Consider the following 16268-nt stretch of genomic DNA (forward strand, 5'->3'; position numbering starts at 1 on the left):
ACAGCAAGCACTTCACATGGCTTGCAAATCTCTCATGCAACAGCATCCCCACGTGCTGTACCACACCCCCCTCTCCAGTGCAGAACGGAAAAAGGAGAATGCCGCACTTTAAACACCATGAGTCAAGATTCTGTACAGCCGAGAGCCTTGTGTAGTCCTTGACACCCACAGAAAGTCAATGCAAAGTTTGGAAGCGCTGGTATCTGTCCCAAGGTTATTTACTGGTTTGCAACATACATGCTGCAGCAGGAAAAACACCAGGCTTAACATGCTGGCTTACAGTGACGGTCGTGCTCTGGTGACGTTCAGCTGTTTATTTCTCCTTTATGGCTAGATAGGAAGCAAAGCTTAATCTCCTAGCTGCGTAACTAGCCAGCAGCCTGCATCGCACCTTTGTGTCTCCTCTCTGCTCCTACTCATGCCTGGAACTGCCTCTCTTCATTCCAATCCCTCCTCGAGATGCCTTTTTTCTTGAAAGCCTTTCAGCGACAATGCCCAAGGAATAACGACAAGAGCCTTTGCCCAGTGAGCAGCATGTGGTCGGTGTCTTCCTTAGGCTGCAATCTCCTTGGCAGAGGGATGGTATCTTACTTCAAGTCTGACCAGCCCCAGGCCACGAAGAGGGTAATCAAATCCCACTGCTCCTGGACCACTCTGAATAGCCCCCCAGGCTCCTGGCTGACTTTGCTTTGGCCCATTCAGCAGGGCCCAGCTTTTAGTTTCCCCGGCCAGAGAACGGAAATACCAAGAGACTGAGCCCGTGAAGCTATTGCTGCCGGTCGGTCCTAAAGAATTCTGGCTAATTGAGGAGTCCAGTTTAAAGAGCCAATGGAAGAGAATCGGGAAGGCATTCTCGGTACATCTACATTGTGATAAAACCACCGCTGCAGCTGGTCTGTGCCAGCTCACTTGGGCTTGCGGACTTAGGGCTGAGGGGGCCATAAAATGGCAATGTAATGGCAGACATCTGGGCTTGGGCTGGAGCCCAGGCTGTGAGACCCTTCCCTCTTGGAGGGTAGGGATACCCCCAGGCAGGCCCAGGGAAACATTCGGTTTGGATTCACTTCAGAGTCCACCCAAGATTCAGGTTCACCACAAAGTTTCCCAGGTCTGGGATTAAACCCCTCAAGCTTTGTTTGGTGACAGTCCTCCAAGTGGTTCAAAAGCAGAGATGGGAGCAAGACACAAAATTCAGACCTGGGCCCGATCATTACATTTGGGCCCATTTGCAAACATTTGGATCCAGGATCAGATTTCAAACTCCCAAACATTAGAGAGAGATTCAGATCTTGGTTCCCCCTGCTCCTGTGCTGGGTCAGGTTGGCTGAACCCAGCCCACCCTTTGAGTTTGTCATGTTGCAGTGGGGGAGGTTTAGATTGGATATTAGGAAAAACTTTTTCACTAAGAGGGTGGTGAACCACTGGAATGCGTTACCTAGGGAGGTGGTAGAATCTCCTTCCTTAGAGGTTTTTAAGGTCAGGCTTGACAAAGCCCTGGCTGGGATGATTTAACTGGGAATTGGTCCTGCTTTGAGCAGGGGGTTGGACTAGATGACCTTCTGGGTTCCCTTCCAACCCTGATATTCTATGATTCTATGAAGCCTTCGGGGTTTGTTCCTGTACAGCTGCATCCGGCCACCACAGTACAAGTGTCACTTGAAGCAAAAGCTTGGCTTCTATCCATTGCCCAATAGGGGTCGCTACCATGCTACAAGTAGCTTATTCCCCAAGCAGGCTTGGTTAATCAGCTGGGTTACGAAACAGACAGGTGGGAAAGAACTAGAGGAGGAGAGGGAATTTACTGCTGGGTCATGTTTAGTTACTTGTTTCCCCTCTTTGTGGGGTCAAGAGCTGTCATGATGCACAACGTTGCTGACAACCACGATCTCTCACTGCCCAGTGCTCACCCACAGGGGCTTCCTGCTTCACACCCTCTAGCTTGCCAAGCATAGCAGCCAGTGAATCCCTTTCCTAGACAAGGGTCTCCATCCCAGGAACTCACAGTGGGGTGAATAGGTTTCCTCTCCATTCTCCCTTCCCCTACCTATCCCACCCTGCCAGTGCCAGTGCCCAAGCCCAGAGGCATTCAGCATTTTTCCAGACAGCCAATGGCTCTCCTCACAGTGAGCTTCCGTCAGACGGCGGTTTGGGTAGATCTCACTCCGGATGCCATCAGTGCCACTCCATGCATCCATGACAACACCAGGTGCTCCCTCACTGAGTTCCAGAGCACTCCCAGTCCTGGAGCGATGGACTGAGTATGGACCCCAAGCTGTGATGCCCCTGCAAGGTAGTAGGATGCGCTGTCGCTCGACACCCAGGCTGGTTCGTGATTGCCATAGGGACTGAAGAGGAGGCTCTCAGGCAGATTGCTGCTGGTAGAGAGCCTCCGACAAGAGCCAGACATTGACTGGGTTAAAGGAGATGTCGAGTAATTGATTCTAGAAATGGGTCTCAAGAACAAACCTCGCCCCTAAACCTTCCTCCCTCCTGTTCCCTTTCAGATACCACCAGCCCCTCTCCTCCTTGTCTGGAGCCAGCCTGAGCCAAGACACACCTGTATGCTTCCTGCAGGGCCAGCAGGGGCTGCTGTTGGTACGGAACAACTACTCCCTTCCATCTCTCCCTGAAAACTGGCTTACGCTCCATGCGGCGCATTCACCTAGGCCTAGGTGGTTTGGGGACTGGGTCAACTTCAGCTCAGAGTCACTTCTTCCAAAGCCCTTGCTACTGCAGTACAGCCACTCCAAGTGCCCCTTGACAGGACACAGGAGCCTGGGGAAAGATCCCGGGGCAGCTACACCAAGCTGCGTCGTTTAGAAATAAGAGCTAGTCTTTGAATCTGATCGACGCCTCCTACCGCCTGACCAATGCGGTGCAGAGATGGGCAGGAGAGGTCATTCGCTAATGCACATACAGATGCATCCGATGAAGTGAGCTGTAGCTCACGAAAGCTCATGCTCAAATAAATTGGTTAGTCTAAGGTGCCACAAGTCCTCCTTTTCCTTATACAAATGCTTGGAGGCGCAATTGTTACATGGCGCCCCCATAGCTAATAAAGCTACAAGACTGTGTGACAGTCCGGTTTGCACAAGTTACAAAAAATCTGCAGCTACGCACTACTACAATACCCCACCCATTGCCATATTACACAGTTCACTCTGGCTGTTCAGCCTGTGGTGCCAGACCAAACATTGCACACGAACGGTGTCAGGGACACGGCCCAGTAATATAGCTCCCAAACTAAGGTTTTGGGGAAAAAAAGTTTTGCAAAACCAAGCCAAAGACAGTTATTTGCAAGTTCATTTCTACTTTAATCCAAACAAACAGAGAACTTTGAAATCTGCCAGATAATTGGTTTGCAACCAAAATCCTGCAGCTTTGAACTAGTTCAGGAGAGTCAGGAAGGGACACCAACTAGATTCCAAAGTGGAACTGACCAGCCCAAAGGGGGTTTTGTTTCCTTGTTTTTTCAGAAGTGCTATGTGTAAGCTTGTCTCTTTTGGTCAACAGAAGTTGGCCCAGTAAAAGATATTACCTTACCCTGCTTATCAGTCTAGTTTAGATATCCATCAGCAGTGGAATACAAGTAGTGAGCAGCTCCAGAAATAAAAAGAAAATTGTTTAAGGGGTCAGATTTAATAATCCAAGAGGCCACTAGTAACACAGGCAAGAAAATTTGCTTTAAAATCATGTTTGTAAAAAAAAACAAACAAACAAACAAAAAAAACCAGACCTGAGCTCTTAAGAGAGCTCACATGGTTGAAGTGCAGACAGACTGTGAGGTTTTTCGCAAGCACTCCCCGTTATATTTCCACAACAACCAGAAAGTCAGACATTAAATTGCTTCAGCCATCCACGAAATAACTGGGCAGAAAAGCCAGCTGAGCAGTTATCTTCAAAAATCAATACAAGTGAAATCTGACCCGAAGAGCTCGGGAATTTGGAAACCAAGCAGCAGAAAGCCCAGCTACAGTCAGTGTTTAGTGTCCGTGAATTTAAAAAGTTACAGAAAAGAAGCTCTGGTTACATTTGATCTGACGTTTATGTCCAACAGCCCTGGAATTGCACTTTTATGAAGATGCCAGGGCCAAGTCCACTAGGTATATGTTCAGCTGTTGGCCCACCTCCGCTCCCAATGCGGCCAGTGGAGGCGTTTTCCACTGAAGACAACAGACGCAGACAGAGACCAATGAGGAATTTTTAATTTTTTTTTTTTTTGAAAGTCCCACCCAGAATCTGAATCTCCTGTTTCACTCAATGCATCTCAGCTGCACTTTGATGCTTGGCTGAAGCAAGAGCTGGTTTTCTTCCACAACACAAGCAGCCCCCGCAGAGCGCCCAAGTTTAACGCTCTGTCTGGGCTCAACACCAACCACTTAGCTCCCTCCCTGGGAGCATGTTTTATGCAGAGCACAGATTACTAGCTACAATCCCATCTGCTGAGGGGGGTCAGTGAAAAACTTCAGGTTCTAGAGGTATGTGGTTGAGTATTTCACAACGAAATTACAGGTTTCAGAGTAACAGCCGTGTTAGTCTGTATTCGCAAAAAGAAAAGGAGTACTTGTGGCACCTTAGAGACTAACCAATTTATTAGAGCATAAGCTTTCGTGAGCTACAGCTCACTTCCTCAGATGCATATCGTGGAAACTGCAGCAGGCTTTATATATACACAGAGAATATGAAACAATACCTATTCCCACCCCACTGTCCTGCTGGTAATAGCTTATCTAAAGTGATCATCAGGTGGGCCATTTCCAGCACAAATCCAGGTTTTCTCACCCTCCACACAAATTCACTCTCCTGCTGGTGATAGCCCATCCAAAGTGACAACTCTTTACACAATGTGCATGACAATCAAGTTGGGCTATTTCCTGCACAAATCCAGGTTCTCTCACATCCCCCCCCCCCCCCATACACACACAAACTCACTCTCCTGCTGGTAATAGCTCATCCAAACTGACCACTTTTCAAGTTAAAATCCAAGTTAAACCAGAACATCTGGGGGGGGGGGGAGGTGGAAAAAACAAGAGGAAACAGGCTACCTTGCATAATGACTTAGCCACTCCAAGTCTCTATTTAAGCCTAAATTGCAAATTGGATACTACTAATTTAGGCTTAAATAGAGACTTGGAGTGGCTAAGTCATTGTGCAAGGTAGCCTGTTTCCTCTTGTTTTTTCCTACCCCCCCCCCCCAGATGTTCTGGTTTAACTTGAATTTTAACTTGAAGAGTGGTCAGTTTGGATGAGCTATTACCAGCAGGAGAGTGAGTTTGTGTGTGTATGGGGGTGGGGGGGATGTGAGAAAACCTGGATTTGTGCAGGAAATAGCCCAATTTGATTGTCATGCACATTGTGTAAAGACTTGTCACTTTGGATGGGCTATCACCAGCAGGAGAGTGAATTTGTGTGGGGGGGTGGAGGGTGAGAAAACCTGGATTTGTGCTGGAAATGGCCCACCTGATGATCACTTTAGATAAGCTATTACCAGCAGGACAGTGGGGTGGGAATAGGTATTGTTTCATATTCTCTGTGTATATATAAAGCCTGCTGCAGTTTCCACGATATGCATCTGAGGAAGTGAGCTGTAGCTCACGAAAGCTTATGCTCTAATAAATTGGTTAGTCTCTAAGGTGCCACAAGTCCTCCTTTTCTTACAACGAAATTAGGCTCCCCAGTGTAAAGACAGCTCTTGTCCTTTAAGAGAACGGGACGATTGAATTCCTGTTCCCTGATTCCCAGAGGACACGGTCTCCTAACTATGCGCTTCCTTGCAGTGTATTATTCAGACACTACAGTCTGTGGACAGTGTGGAGTTCCAGGCAGGGGTATGGTCCTTGGGAAACAAGGCCGGAGCCTGAGCTGCGTGGAAGCCTGTCGGTGCCTGTCTATAAGTGGTAGCTATTTTCTCTAATAAATGCCTCCCGTTTAAGGCAAACTGATTCAAGATCACGTGAGAGATTTGTCCACATTTAATCCACAATCCAAATACCTAGACAAAAGCCCACAGATTGTTCGATATGGCCCAGTTCAACTACACAGAAGAGACTTGATTGAGGCTTTACCTTGTCAGCCTGTGGATACACAATCGTTGGGCTGCGCCATTCCTTGCTGATCCGTTTCCGGTACTGATTGCACTTGGGGATGTACGTGCAGCCAACATCTCCCAGCTCTGGGTAGAAAACCTCCAAGTCCCCTCTGGAAAGGAATAAGGGGCAGGAGGAGAGAAACACTTGGGTGAGACTGTGGTGTGTAGGGCTGCTTTTGTGGGGAAGTGAATCAGCTCTTATTTTCTGAGGTCCTTAAACCAGGGCCATGATACTGAAAGGAAGGTGAATTCTCAGCCCCCTTGAGCCTTCCCTTAGTGGTTCATCTCTCAGAGCACAATGGAAGTGCTTTACTGAGCTGGGATCTGAGATGTAAAACCCAGCGCTTGGCCATTTGTGATCTTCAGAGACCTTTTGGCACATCGTTAGCACCTATTGTACCTGCCCACCCTAACTGGGAAATTCCAGCCCACCTGTCGTTAGAAGCAGATCATTGAAGTGTCATAACATTGTGCTAGATTCCGTTGTGCTTTATTTCCCAAAGGTGCACAAAAGCAAGAGATGCGATTGGAGTCCCCCTGGCTGGGGCATGCTTCCCTTCTCCTTTGCCCAGCGATTAAGGTTTTAGTCTGGGACTTGGGAGTCCCCAATTCAATTCCCTGCTCTGCCACAAGCCTCCTGTGTGACCTTGGGCAAGTCACTTCATCTCTCTGTGCCCCAGTTCTTTTCCCCATCTGTAAAATGGTGCTAAAAATGCATCATCATCAGAGGGCACTCTGATGCTACAGTTCCAAGGGCCACATAAATACCCAAGGCAGACTTCTGAATCATTTTTCCTTATCACATCATGTAACACTACAGAGGAACTGCCCATTGTCATGGGCCTACAACAAACTGCACTATAATCAGAACTACAGGTCATGCCTTTATGCAGGCTGCAGATCAACAGAAAGGAGATGGCATGGCTTCGGGCTGCCCTAAAGATTAGCTGGAGCTGACATGAACCTTGTTAGAGGAGCAGTTAATCCTCCAGCCAGCGGGGGAAGCTAAGTGAATCCACAATATATGCACAAGACAGGAACGATTGTGCACATAGGGCAGGAGAGGTGGAGAGTTCAAAGCAAGATGTTCTTGTTTGTGACACGTGGGAGGAAATCAGAGATGGGATAAAATATACTACTAAGTAGCAAGGTTAAGTCTACACTGACTTTAATAATTTGGGAGCTCGGTTTAAGTTGCTTATTTTAAAAAGAGCATTTCAGTTCACCTTGGAAAAATGGAAATGCTATTTTTTATGCAAAAGTCCTTAGTAATACCGTTAAAAATAAAAAGGAAAGACATATGCACTGTCCCTTCTTGTCTACTACCAGCCTCCTAGCTGGGCTTCTGTGTCCAACACCCCACACAAATCCTCAACAGAGTTTGAGCCACAGCCCTTCAGCACCAAAACCACAGATCTCCTACAACCTGAGCGAAGGGGCACCATTGTTAGCTGGTAACATTAGTGGCCTATTATTCTCCAGTGGAGCAGCTGTTAGAAGGAGGCATAAGGTGGATTACTTCCCCACAACCTTGATGCCTTCCCTTTTGCTCCCAAGGCCCGTAAAAGTAGCTTTCCTGCATTCTCCCCCTTTCAAAGCTCAGCTCAAGTCATCTCTTGGTATGCTCACTTTTCAACTTCCAAGGTCTCTCCCCTACCCTGGCTATTCTTTTTTTTTAAAAGAATAGCCTTTCCTCAAAACAAAAATCTCTGCAAAAAAGCTCTTTAGAAAACAATGTGAAAAACCCCACAAGAAAAACATGTTTGGTGGGGGGGGGGGGTTAAGCCTGCTCTAGCTATTATTTATCTTCATCTTTGAGGCAGTGAAGCATTTTGCGGGACAGGCTATACAAAATAAAGTTACAATTGACTGTATTGTACAGGTCAAGGAATGACTCAAACGTGACCAGGTGAGGATGCAAGGACCAACCTTGCATAAAATAACACAAAGACTAGAAGTCCCAGTGGCCTGTACTTTATCTTGGTCAGAACTTAAGGTCAACATCAGAGCAGACAGACAAGGAATTTAGCTTTGCCCTGCCATGCAGTGAAGGCTCGAATTCACTACACTAGATTTACGAAGGACCTGGATAACATTACGACCAATAGCATTTGTAGCTGCAGACCGAAAGAGAAGGGAAATCAGATTTCATGCTTCAGGGCACCATTAGTTTACCACAAGGGTCAGGAAGGGTCACTGTCCTTTCCCTTCCTTTGCGTGCAGGATTACACATGGAGACCCACTGCATGGGGAACTACCTTCTTTGACGTATGAGCTTAGCCTACAGCTGGCCGCCAGAGGACACCTGGCTTATCAGGTCAATCTGGAATGGCAAGTCCTACATTCCTGAGCATGTTGGGACCTGCAGGCTGCTCCTCCACAGGGCCCCCAGATACATGGTGTTTCAGGGCACTGGCATGTCCGAGCACAGCAACAAGTGGAAGCTGCTCACCTGCAGAACTTGTAGTCCTGTCCGGTCAGCTTCTCAAAGACGCAGGTGCCCATCTGTTCATCCCCTGCGAAGGCCTCACTTCCCCAGGCAGCGACGCCAACCAGGCCTGCAACCAGCACCACAGCAGCCAGCAGCTTCATCCTGACCTGTCAGGGACCAAGGGACATCATCAGGTTAGAGCTTCCTACTGGCAAAGCAGCAACCCAGACCTTCTCAGCAAGGCCTCTCCTCCCACACACAGGCTCCCTTTGGCACCGAGCGCAGTACAGCGGCTTCCTGAAGAGCTAGCCCTCCACCAGAGCACGCACCTCATCTCCCTTTCAGCAAGACTGTTTGCAGCTACCTTGCTATTTCACTAGCAGTGTGAGCGTTTCCACTGCATCTCTTAGCCCTGCTCGTTATCTAGTCCTGGAGATAAGCTGCAGACAAAGTAAAGCCATTCTTACAATCACTTTTGCCTCTGCCAATTCCACATCTTTTAAATCTCCCTTATGTCAGAGGGTAATTGCATTTACTAATGACAGACAGCGCCAGGGAAGGCAGGACTCCTGCCAGGCTATCTGCTGCTCGTCCTTAGGAAGGCCTTGCTCCTCGGAGGGCCCCATTGCTACCTTGTAGAACAGGCAACTGAGCAGACCTCAGAAAAAAATTCAATCAGCTGCACTTCCGCGGTTGGCTTTGGGTACTCAGGAGGGAGAGGATGGCGAGTGGCTTTCCCTTGCTGTACCTGATGCAAACTCAATTTCAAGTGTACCCACTACTCCGCCATGCCCCCCCAGGCCATACTCCCTCTCTCTTCCCCCAGGTCTTGTCATCCTTTCTTCCAGCATCATGCAGCTATAGCAATGGATCTACCAATATTTTCCTGAACACAGTCATGGACGCAGCCTGCTACACTGCCCTGAAGCTCTGGTACTGGCCTCTGCCGGAGACAGGATCCTGGGCTAGACGGACCATTGGTCTGACCTAGCACGGCAGTTCTTGCATTTTGAATAAATACTGCAGCTCCAACCCACACGCAGCTGGAGCAGATGGGGTTTTGGGCTGAACCCAGAAAACCCCAGAAAGAGAAGACATAGTGTTCTGGTCTCCCTTCTGATCCACCATCCCATCTACTGGCCCATGTTGTACTGGGAGTTAGGAGACCTGGATTTGATTCCCCGAAGTACAAGCCTGGCTCTGTTTCTGCCTCCCCTGCACCCCTCCTTTGTTTTATCCTTTTAGACTGCAAGCTCTTGAGGGCAGGAATCCTCTCACTATGCACATACAGTGCCTAGCATACCCAGGCCTCCAGAGTATTGTTTGGACTACAGTAGTGCCTAGTCCCCATCCATATGTACCGCGTCTTAGAGTGGACTGCTCAGAGAGCGCGCGTCCCGAGGGACAACACCCTGTTGGCTAGTCAGTGATCAAAGCAGACATCCTTTCTCTGCGGTACTAGCCAGGGTTAAACCAAGGTTTCTCTCTTCTGAGTAGTGATGCGAGTTCCCTGCTGCTTTTTGTAACACACTGAAGCACAGCTTCGCAGTGTGGGGGAAGAAGAGGGAGGTTTGCATGAAACACGGCCTCATTTCACCCAAGAAGTTCAAATGAGTGCACTTAACTACAGAGAACGATTTCCATGGACAACGCAGCTAGCCAGCTCCTACCGCCCCCAGCTCATCACTGAGTGAGAAGGGGCTTTGGAGCCTCAGCATAGAGACCTAGGAAACAAACAGGAATTCGTTCTGCATATTTTTAAATCAAGGTTGGAGGTTCCCCCCCACACTAAGATCTCTGCTCTAGTTCAAACAAGAATTAGTTCAAGGAAGTCCTCTGACCTGTGCTAGGCAAGTCAGATTAGATGACCACACTCTGCCTTTATAAGCTATGAAGCCAGGAAGATGTTACAGCTGGGGCTCCCATTCTCGACAATCACACACAAATTCACTTCAAGCGGTTCCACAACAGCCTCTCGAAGTGGATTCCCTCCAGTTACTAGGCAGAGCCTGTCCCCCACCAGAGGGGTTGGGACACCTTTAAGCCTTCAGTGGAGCCGTATCATTATTCAAAATTTGTAAATCAAGAAGGGGTCGGAGTGCTTATTCCAGGAGAACTATGGATTTTTATGTGGTAGGACGCTTTGGGTATATTTACGCTGCCATAAAAAACCCCACAGCGATAAACCCCACTGGTCTCAGAGCTGGGGCCAGCCGACTCGGGCTGGGGCTATAAAACGGTAGTGTAAATGTTTGGGCTTGGGCTGGAGCCTGGGGGGAAGGTCTCAAAGCCCGGGCTCAGGCCTGAGCATCTATGCTGCAAATGTATAGCCCCCCCATCCCAAGTCAGCCGACCCAGGCCAACCTGGGTCTTCTTTTGCAACGTAGATGCACCCGTACAGGCCCCACCAGAGAACAGGGCCCCATTGAGCTAGGTGTCGTACATACAGGCAGTAAGAGACTGTCCCCGCCCAAGAGCCTGCAATGGATACAACAGCCAAGCAGATGACTGGCAACTGAGGACTGAGATTAAGTGACTTGCCCAAGGCCAAGCAGGAGTTGGATACAAGTCCCACTTAAGCGCATTAAGCATGAGTCTATCTTTCCTGTTGGCCTTCCTTACATGTCTTTCCCCTTCTCTGGGGCACCTAACTGGGTTTCTGCCTCTCTTGGTTACTCCTGAAGAATTAGGGAGCAAACAGGGAGAGGAGATAGCCCTTCCAAAGCCCCCTCTCCCGAAGCAGGTCATAGCCCACCCCCCAAATCTCTGCAGTTTACCTGGAGCAGAAGAATCAGGCCAGGCTGGAGCAGGGAACTGATCTGCCTCAAGCAGGCGGATAAACACTGCAGTGGGCTGGACTTTGTAACCCTCAGTCATTCCTCGTGCCCGGCCAGAGTGACAGTTAGCAGGTGCCAGGGAGGGAAAATGAGAGGAGCAGGGAAGGAGGAGCTGAAGCCGAACGGGTTTTGCAACGATCAATCATCTCAGACTTGACAGTTAGAGGCAGGTTCCGATTCTGGCTCCCTGTTCTCTTGTGTGTGGGGTAAGGGGAGGGCACGGAGTATTCAATGAGGGTTAGTGGATAGGCTTCCTTCTGGGAAGATCTTGACATTAGAGGGAGTTGTCCTCTATCTCCAGCTGAGGAAGCAGGGAGGGTACATTTTAGGTTGCTATGGAGATGGTTTCTTCAGTAGGAGAGCAGAGGGCGAGACTGGAAGCCGGGGATGGGAGAGAGAGAATATATGCGAGGAGAGGCAAACAGCCAAGAGGAAAAGGGCAGCTGCTAATTCCTAGAGTGAGAGACCAGTCTGGGGTGACCAGTCATTTTGTAGGTGGTGTCCCCCAGTTCAATATGCACCTTGTATTTTACATGCTACCCCTTCTATAGGGCTTTTCATGAGAGGATCCAATAGCGCTTTACAAACAAACACTTACCTACCTCCTGGGTGGGAGCATGGAGAAAGGGGTTATGTTCCGAGAAACGGAAAGATGAAGAGGTTAAGATACAGATCCAAGGCAGTGTAACAAGTGGGAGAGCAGGAATAGAACCCAGGAATCTCAACGCCCTGTCCCACAGCTCTGAGAGACCCCGCTCTCGGCAAATCCTAGATTGCAGTTCCTTTGTTCTAGTCGCTAGACCAGCGGTTCTCAAACTTTTGTACTGGTGACCCCTTTCACATAGCAAGCCTCTGAGTACAACACCCCCTTATAAATAAATTTAAAAACACATTTTTAAATAACACCATTATAAATGCTGAAGGCAAAGCAGGGTTTGAGGTGGAGGCTGACCGCTCATGACCCCTCATCTAATAACCTCCTGACCACCTGAGGGGTCCCAACCCCCAGTTTGAGAATCCCTGTTCTAGACAATCCCAGATCCCCATTTATATAAATCCTAAACTCGCCCAGGTTTGAGCAAACCCTATTCCCATCTCAGTAGGTTGTGAGAAGGCTTTCGGCATACGTTCTAAGACTGGCAAACTCTGGGGCTCCCACCTTAATTTTCAGAGGGTGCATGTCTAGAAAGAACCAGAAGAGTGAATCTCTGCATTACTACATCCCCGAGCGACTGCCTCCAAGTTAAGCGGGAAGGATCCAGTCTTGAGACATTTATTTGTAGGGTGCACCACGCAATAAAGACGGCTGGCTAATTGATTCTGGCGGTGTCAATCCCAGCTGACAGTGTTTTTGCTTATATGTATTACAACACATGAGCCATCATAACATAATAGTTACAGGCATGCAGAGAGAGCACGGGCAAGCGAGAATGCCATGTTCACCAACAGAAGAGGAACCAGGAATGTAATGGGAGCCATCCAAATAATCGCACAGCGTTCCCACGTTCAGGGATGGGCAAGCCCTATAATTAGAGCCCTGATCCTGCAAACACCAATTCAGGTGAGTAATTATTTTCCCACAGAAATCAAGGTGCCTGCTTGCATGACCAACAACTGCACAGCCAGGCTTTACATTCTCATCCTCTACTGTAATCCAGGAGTTAATCTCAAGAGCTCCTTGTTACCCAGTATAACTGGTGGAATGACTAATGAGGTCAGCGGGAGCTGCATGTGCTGATCAAGGGAAATTCTAGCCCCACAGCACGAAACGCATGACTTTGCGCTGTTTGCTACGTGGCTGCGAGCCACCAAATCTCTGTGTTACTTGAGGTGAGCAAGATAGCTGGCAGTGTACATTTCACCTTTCCCACTGCGGAGAGAAATTCCCCGTTTTGACAGGTCTCTCCCTTTGAGAGATGGAGAAACCTAATCAAGGCAACCCACAATGTTGCCAATACCCACTTGAGATATGTCCAGGGGACACTCACGTGGCCTTGAGAACTTGGATTGTGCATGCTCTCGCAAGGAACACTCAAGTCATCCAGTTCCATGCTCTGCCTTCTGCAGGCCCAGCCTTCCATCCGTCTTGCTGACATCTTCTCCAACTCATTTCAGAATGTCGGCAGTGGTGACACCTTGAGAACTTTCCTAAGTTTGCCCCACTTGCTCAATGGCTTAGAACCCGGTTCCTGGTAGATTCAGTCCCTTTATTGTAACTGGTCACAAAGGAGTTCTTAGCATCCTCCTAGGCATCCATTGTAACATTTACTGCAGTGTCTACTCACATTGGGATCCACCCCACAGCACCCAGTCTGGGTCAGCCAGCACCAGGAGCTTGGACAGCGGCACTTGGTCTACACTGAGGGGTTTTGCACAGTGGTAACCCATAGCATAGACATGCTGTACCAGTGTAACGAGGGGCTTGAATTGGGCAACTCCTGGGGTCAGTCACTTTCACACCACAGCAGTGCATCTACACTAGGATTTACATTGGTGCAGACACACATTCCACCCCCACCCCTCACTGCCATGGTGTCAAGTCTTACACAGTATGTATCCGTACTTCCCATGCATTACAAGCAGTCACTGCACTCCTGGAGACGTTTCAGTAAAGGACAGGGACATGAATTAAATCTCAGATCCCTTTAAGAAAGGCATCATCCCTTCACAGATGAGGAACCCCAAGGTTACACACACTCCAATCAAAAGCAGAATCCAGGAGTCCTCAAGTCCTAATCTCCCCTGCTCTCACCACTAGACATGACTGCCTCACATCCTTTCTGATAGCTAATCCACTCGCTGCTTTTCACCCCCAAAGATACCCCCTGCATCACAATAAATACCTGTTGGTGCTGCTCACATTGGGCCCTTCGCTTGCTTTTGATACAGTGACGTGGCATCTGTTGGGCTCCCGCCTCCCCATGCGGCCTACTGTTTACTATATCAAGTGCATTAGCCGGGCGTGGCTTTGAGCTGGAGCAAGGCTCTGGGCACCATTCTGCAGCAAGACAAGACAGGCTTGCAAAGAGGCACGCTCAGGGGAGGTGCTTACCAGAGAGGAAGAGAGCAGGACACACAGTCAACCACTTCCATCACGGATAGTTATGAAACACAGCATGAGCAAAGGGATAGGAGGAGGGGCAAGGGACAAACAGAGCTCCTTTAGCAACTGTGTAGGCAGACTGAGCAGTTGGGAACAAGCCTTTTTGCTGTATCGTGTGTAAGATGAACCTGGGTGTTATCCCTAAAAATCTATTTGCAGAGTACTTCTAATGATCTTAGGACTTTCGCAGAGGGCAGAGCTGTAATGACAGCAAGAACACTATGCCCACCACTGCTGAGTGGAGCCTGCTACAGGCATCAAGTCACATTGCGAAGCTCAGTACAGCGGCTTCTATGTTAATTTGCAAAGTCAAATGACCATCAGCCAGCGCTTCCCACCTCCCTGGAGGCTTCAAGCCAATAGACAGTTTGCTTTCCACATACATGCCTGGTAAAGAGAGACTCAGAACGCACAGACAACATTGGCTGCCAATGAAGCAAACAATACTTCAGCCTGTCTACGGCATCTTTCTTTACAGGTGCTTTAGGCCTCTGAGCCAGTGAGGAAATAACGTAAGAACTGTGAAAACAGGTGATTTTTGGTTCACTGGCCAAACAAACCCAAAGTCACCCAAAAGACAACAAAAACCACACAAAAATCAGTTCTCAGCAAAATAGAGCCAACTGAAATATTTTGAACTAGGATTTTTCCCCTCATTGAAAAACAAAAACACCAGTTGTTCAGAAACCTGGAAGTTACGTGGCAAACTGATGGCTCATTCGTGCCATTAGCAAAAACTATCAATCTTTTTTGTTTACTGAAACCCCAGTTTCTCAGTAAGTGTGGGGGAAAAAAATGCCAGAACTGCTCAGAGAGTGTTTTCAGTAATCTTCCTGGTGAGGGCTCTCCCCCCACCCCAAGTAAAAATGTTGACGCCGTATGTCACTTAGGCAAAAATGTTCCAATGAAGCAGCGTAACACTTGCACCAGGAAGGCTTGGGTTTTGTTGTGAGGGGTTTGGGGGGGGGACCTGCGGGGGGGGGGGAAAGAGAACGAACGAGCATGAACACACACTAACTGGGTGGCGAGTGCAGTAGCCTGTGATGTGGCAAACCCAGATTCAAGTCTCCGATTTGGAGCGATCTGAGATGGCGGGGGAAGCCATTCTCTGCTCTAAATCAGGCACAGTGGGGATTTGCCCAGCTATAGAGTGACACGCACCAGTTCTGATCCCAGCAAACAACTTTATTAAACATATTGACTGGCTGCAGTAGACAGCCACCAACTTTTTGGAGAAGGCAAGTTTTTTTCCCCCTTCTTTCTCAAAAGCACTGTGCAGGTCATGGATATTACATAAATAATAGACCCATTTTACAGATGCATAAAGAAGCAGTGCAGAATGATTAAGAGATCTGTTCAGCATCACTCAACAAGGCAGGAATAGGTCTGAGGGCAGGATGCAGCACTATGCTTTAATCCAGTGATGTGCTGGAGGAGACTCTTGTTTAGGTTGATGCTAGATTCTTGAGGGACGCTTGAATAGTTCACATGCTTTCAGCCACCCCTTTCTGGAGAGTGTCAAATCAATCACCTCCACCTGATAGGATGTATCCATTTACTTCTGAAGAGTACATATTTTGCCTTTTAGATGTGCCAAATGTCAGACCTCTTCCACTCCACCTGATCCTCCACCCACTCACACTGGAATGAGTAAGTAGGAATCATGCCAAGAGAGGAGTTGAAAAGTAAGGCTCCTTTCCACTCCTCCCATCAGATCACAAAGAGTTCTCTAATTGTGACACTCCGTATGCTTCCCAAGAACAAAAGCAAACATTCCATCCAGTGGCACTTCCTGGTGGTTTGTGTGCT

General features: G+C 48.5%; 1 protein-coding gene across 4 annotated transcripts in view; it reads right to left on the minus strand.

Annotated features, from left to right (window-relative positions):
* The window catches only part of PEBP4 (phosphatidylethanolamine binding protein 4), a 224048-nt gene that overhangs the window by 190558 nt on the left and 17222 nt on the right, over positions 1-16268 (minus strand). Inside the window, exons 1-3 of one of the 4 annotated variants that reach the window (XM_084615326.1) lie at positions 14200-14344; positions 8541-8686; positions 6066-6198 (exon numbers count right to left, since the gene is read on the minus strand). In XM_084615326.1, the coding sequence (XP_084471452.1) occupies positions 6066-6198; positions 8541-8686; positions 14200-14256 (336 nt within the window). In that variant the 5' untranslated portion in view covers positions 14257-14344. Of the gene's footprint in view, positions 1-6065; positions 6199-8540; positions 8687-8848; positions 8869-11296; positions 11559-14199; positions 14345-16268 lie in introns of those variants that run through there. The other 3 variants (XM_084615327.1, XM_084615329.1, XM_084615328.1) reach the window with 3 other exon arrangements.

This window comes from Lepidochelys olivacea, assembly GCF_965140295.1.
Source record: "Lepidochelys olivacea isolate rLepOli2 genome assembly, chromosome: 26".
Lineage (NCBI taxonomy): Eukaryota > Metazoa > Chordata > Testudines > Cheloniidae > Lepidochelys > Lepidochelys olivacea.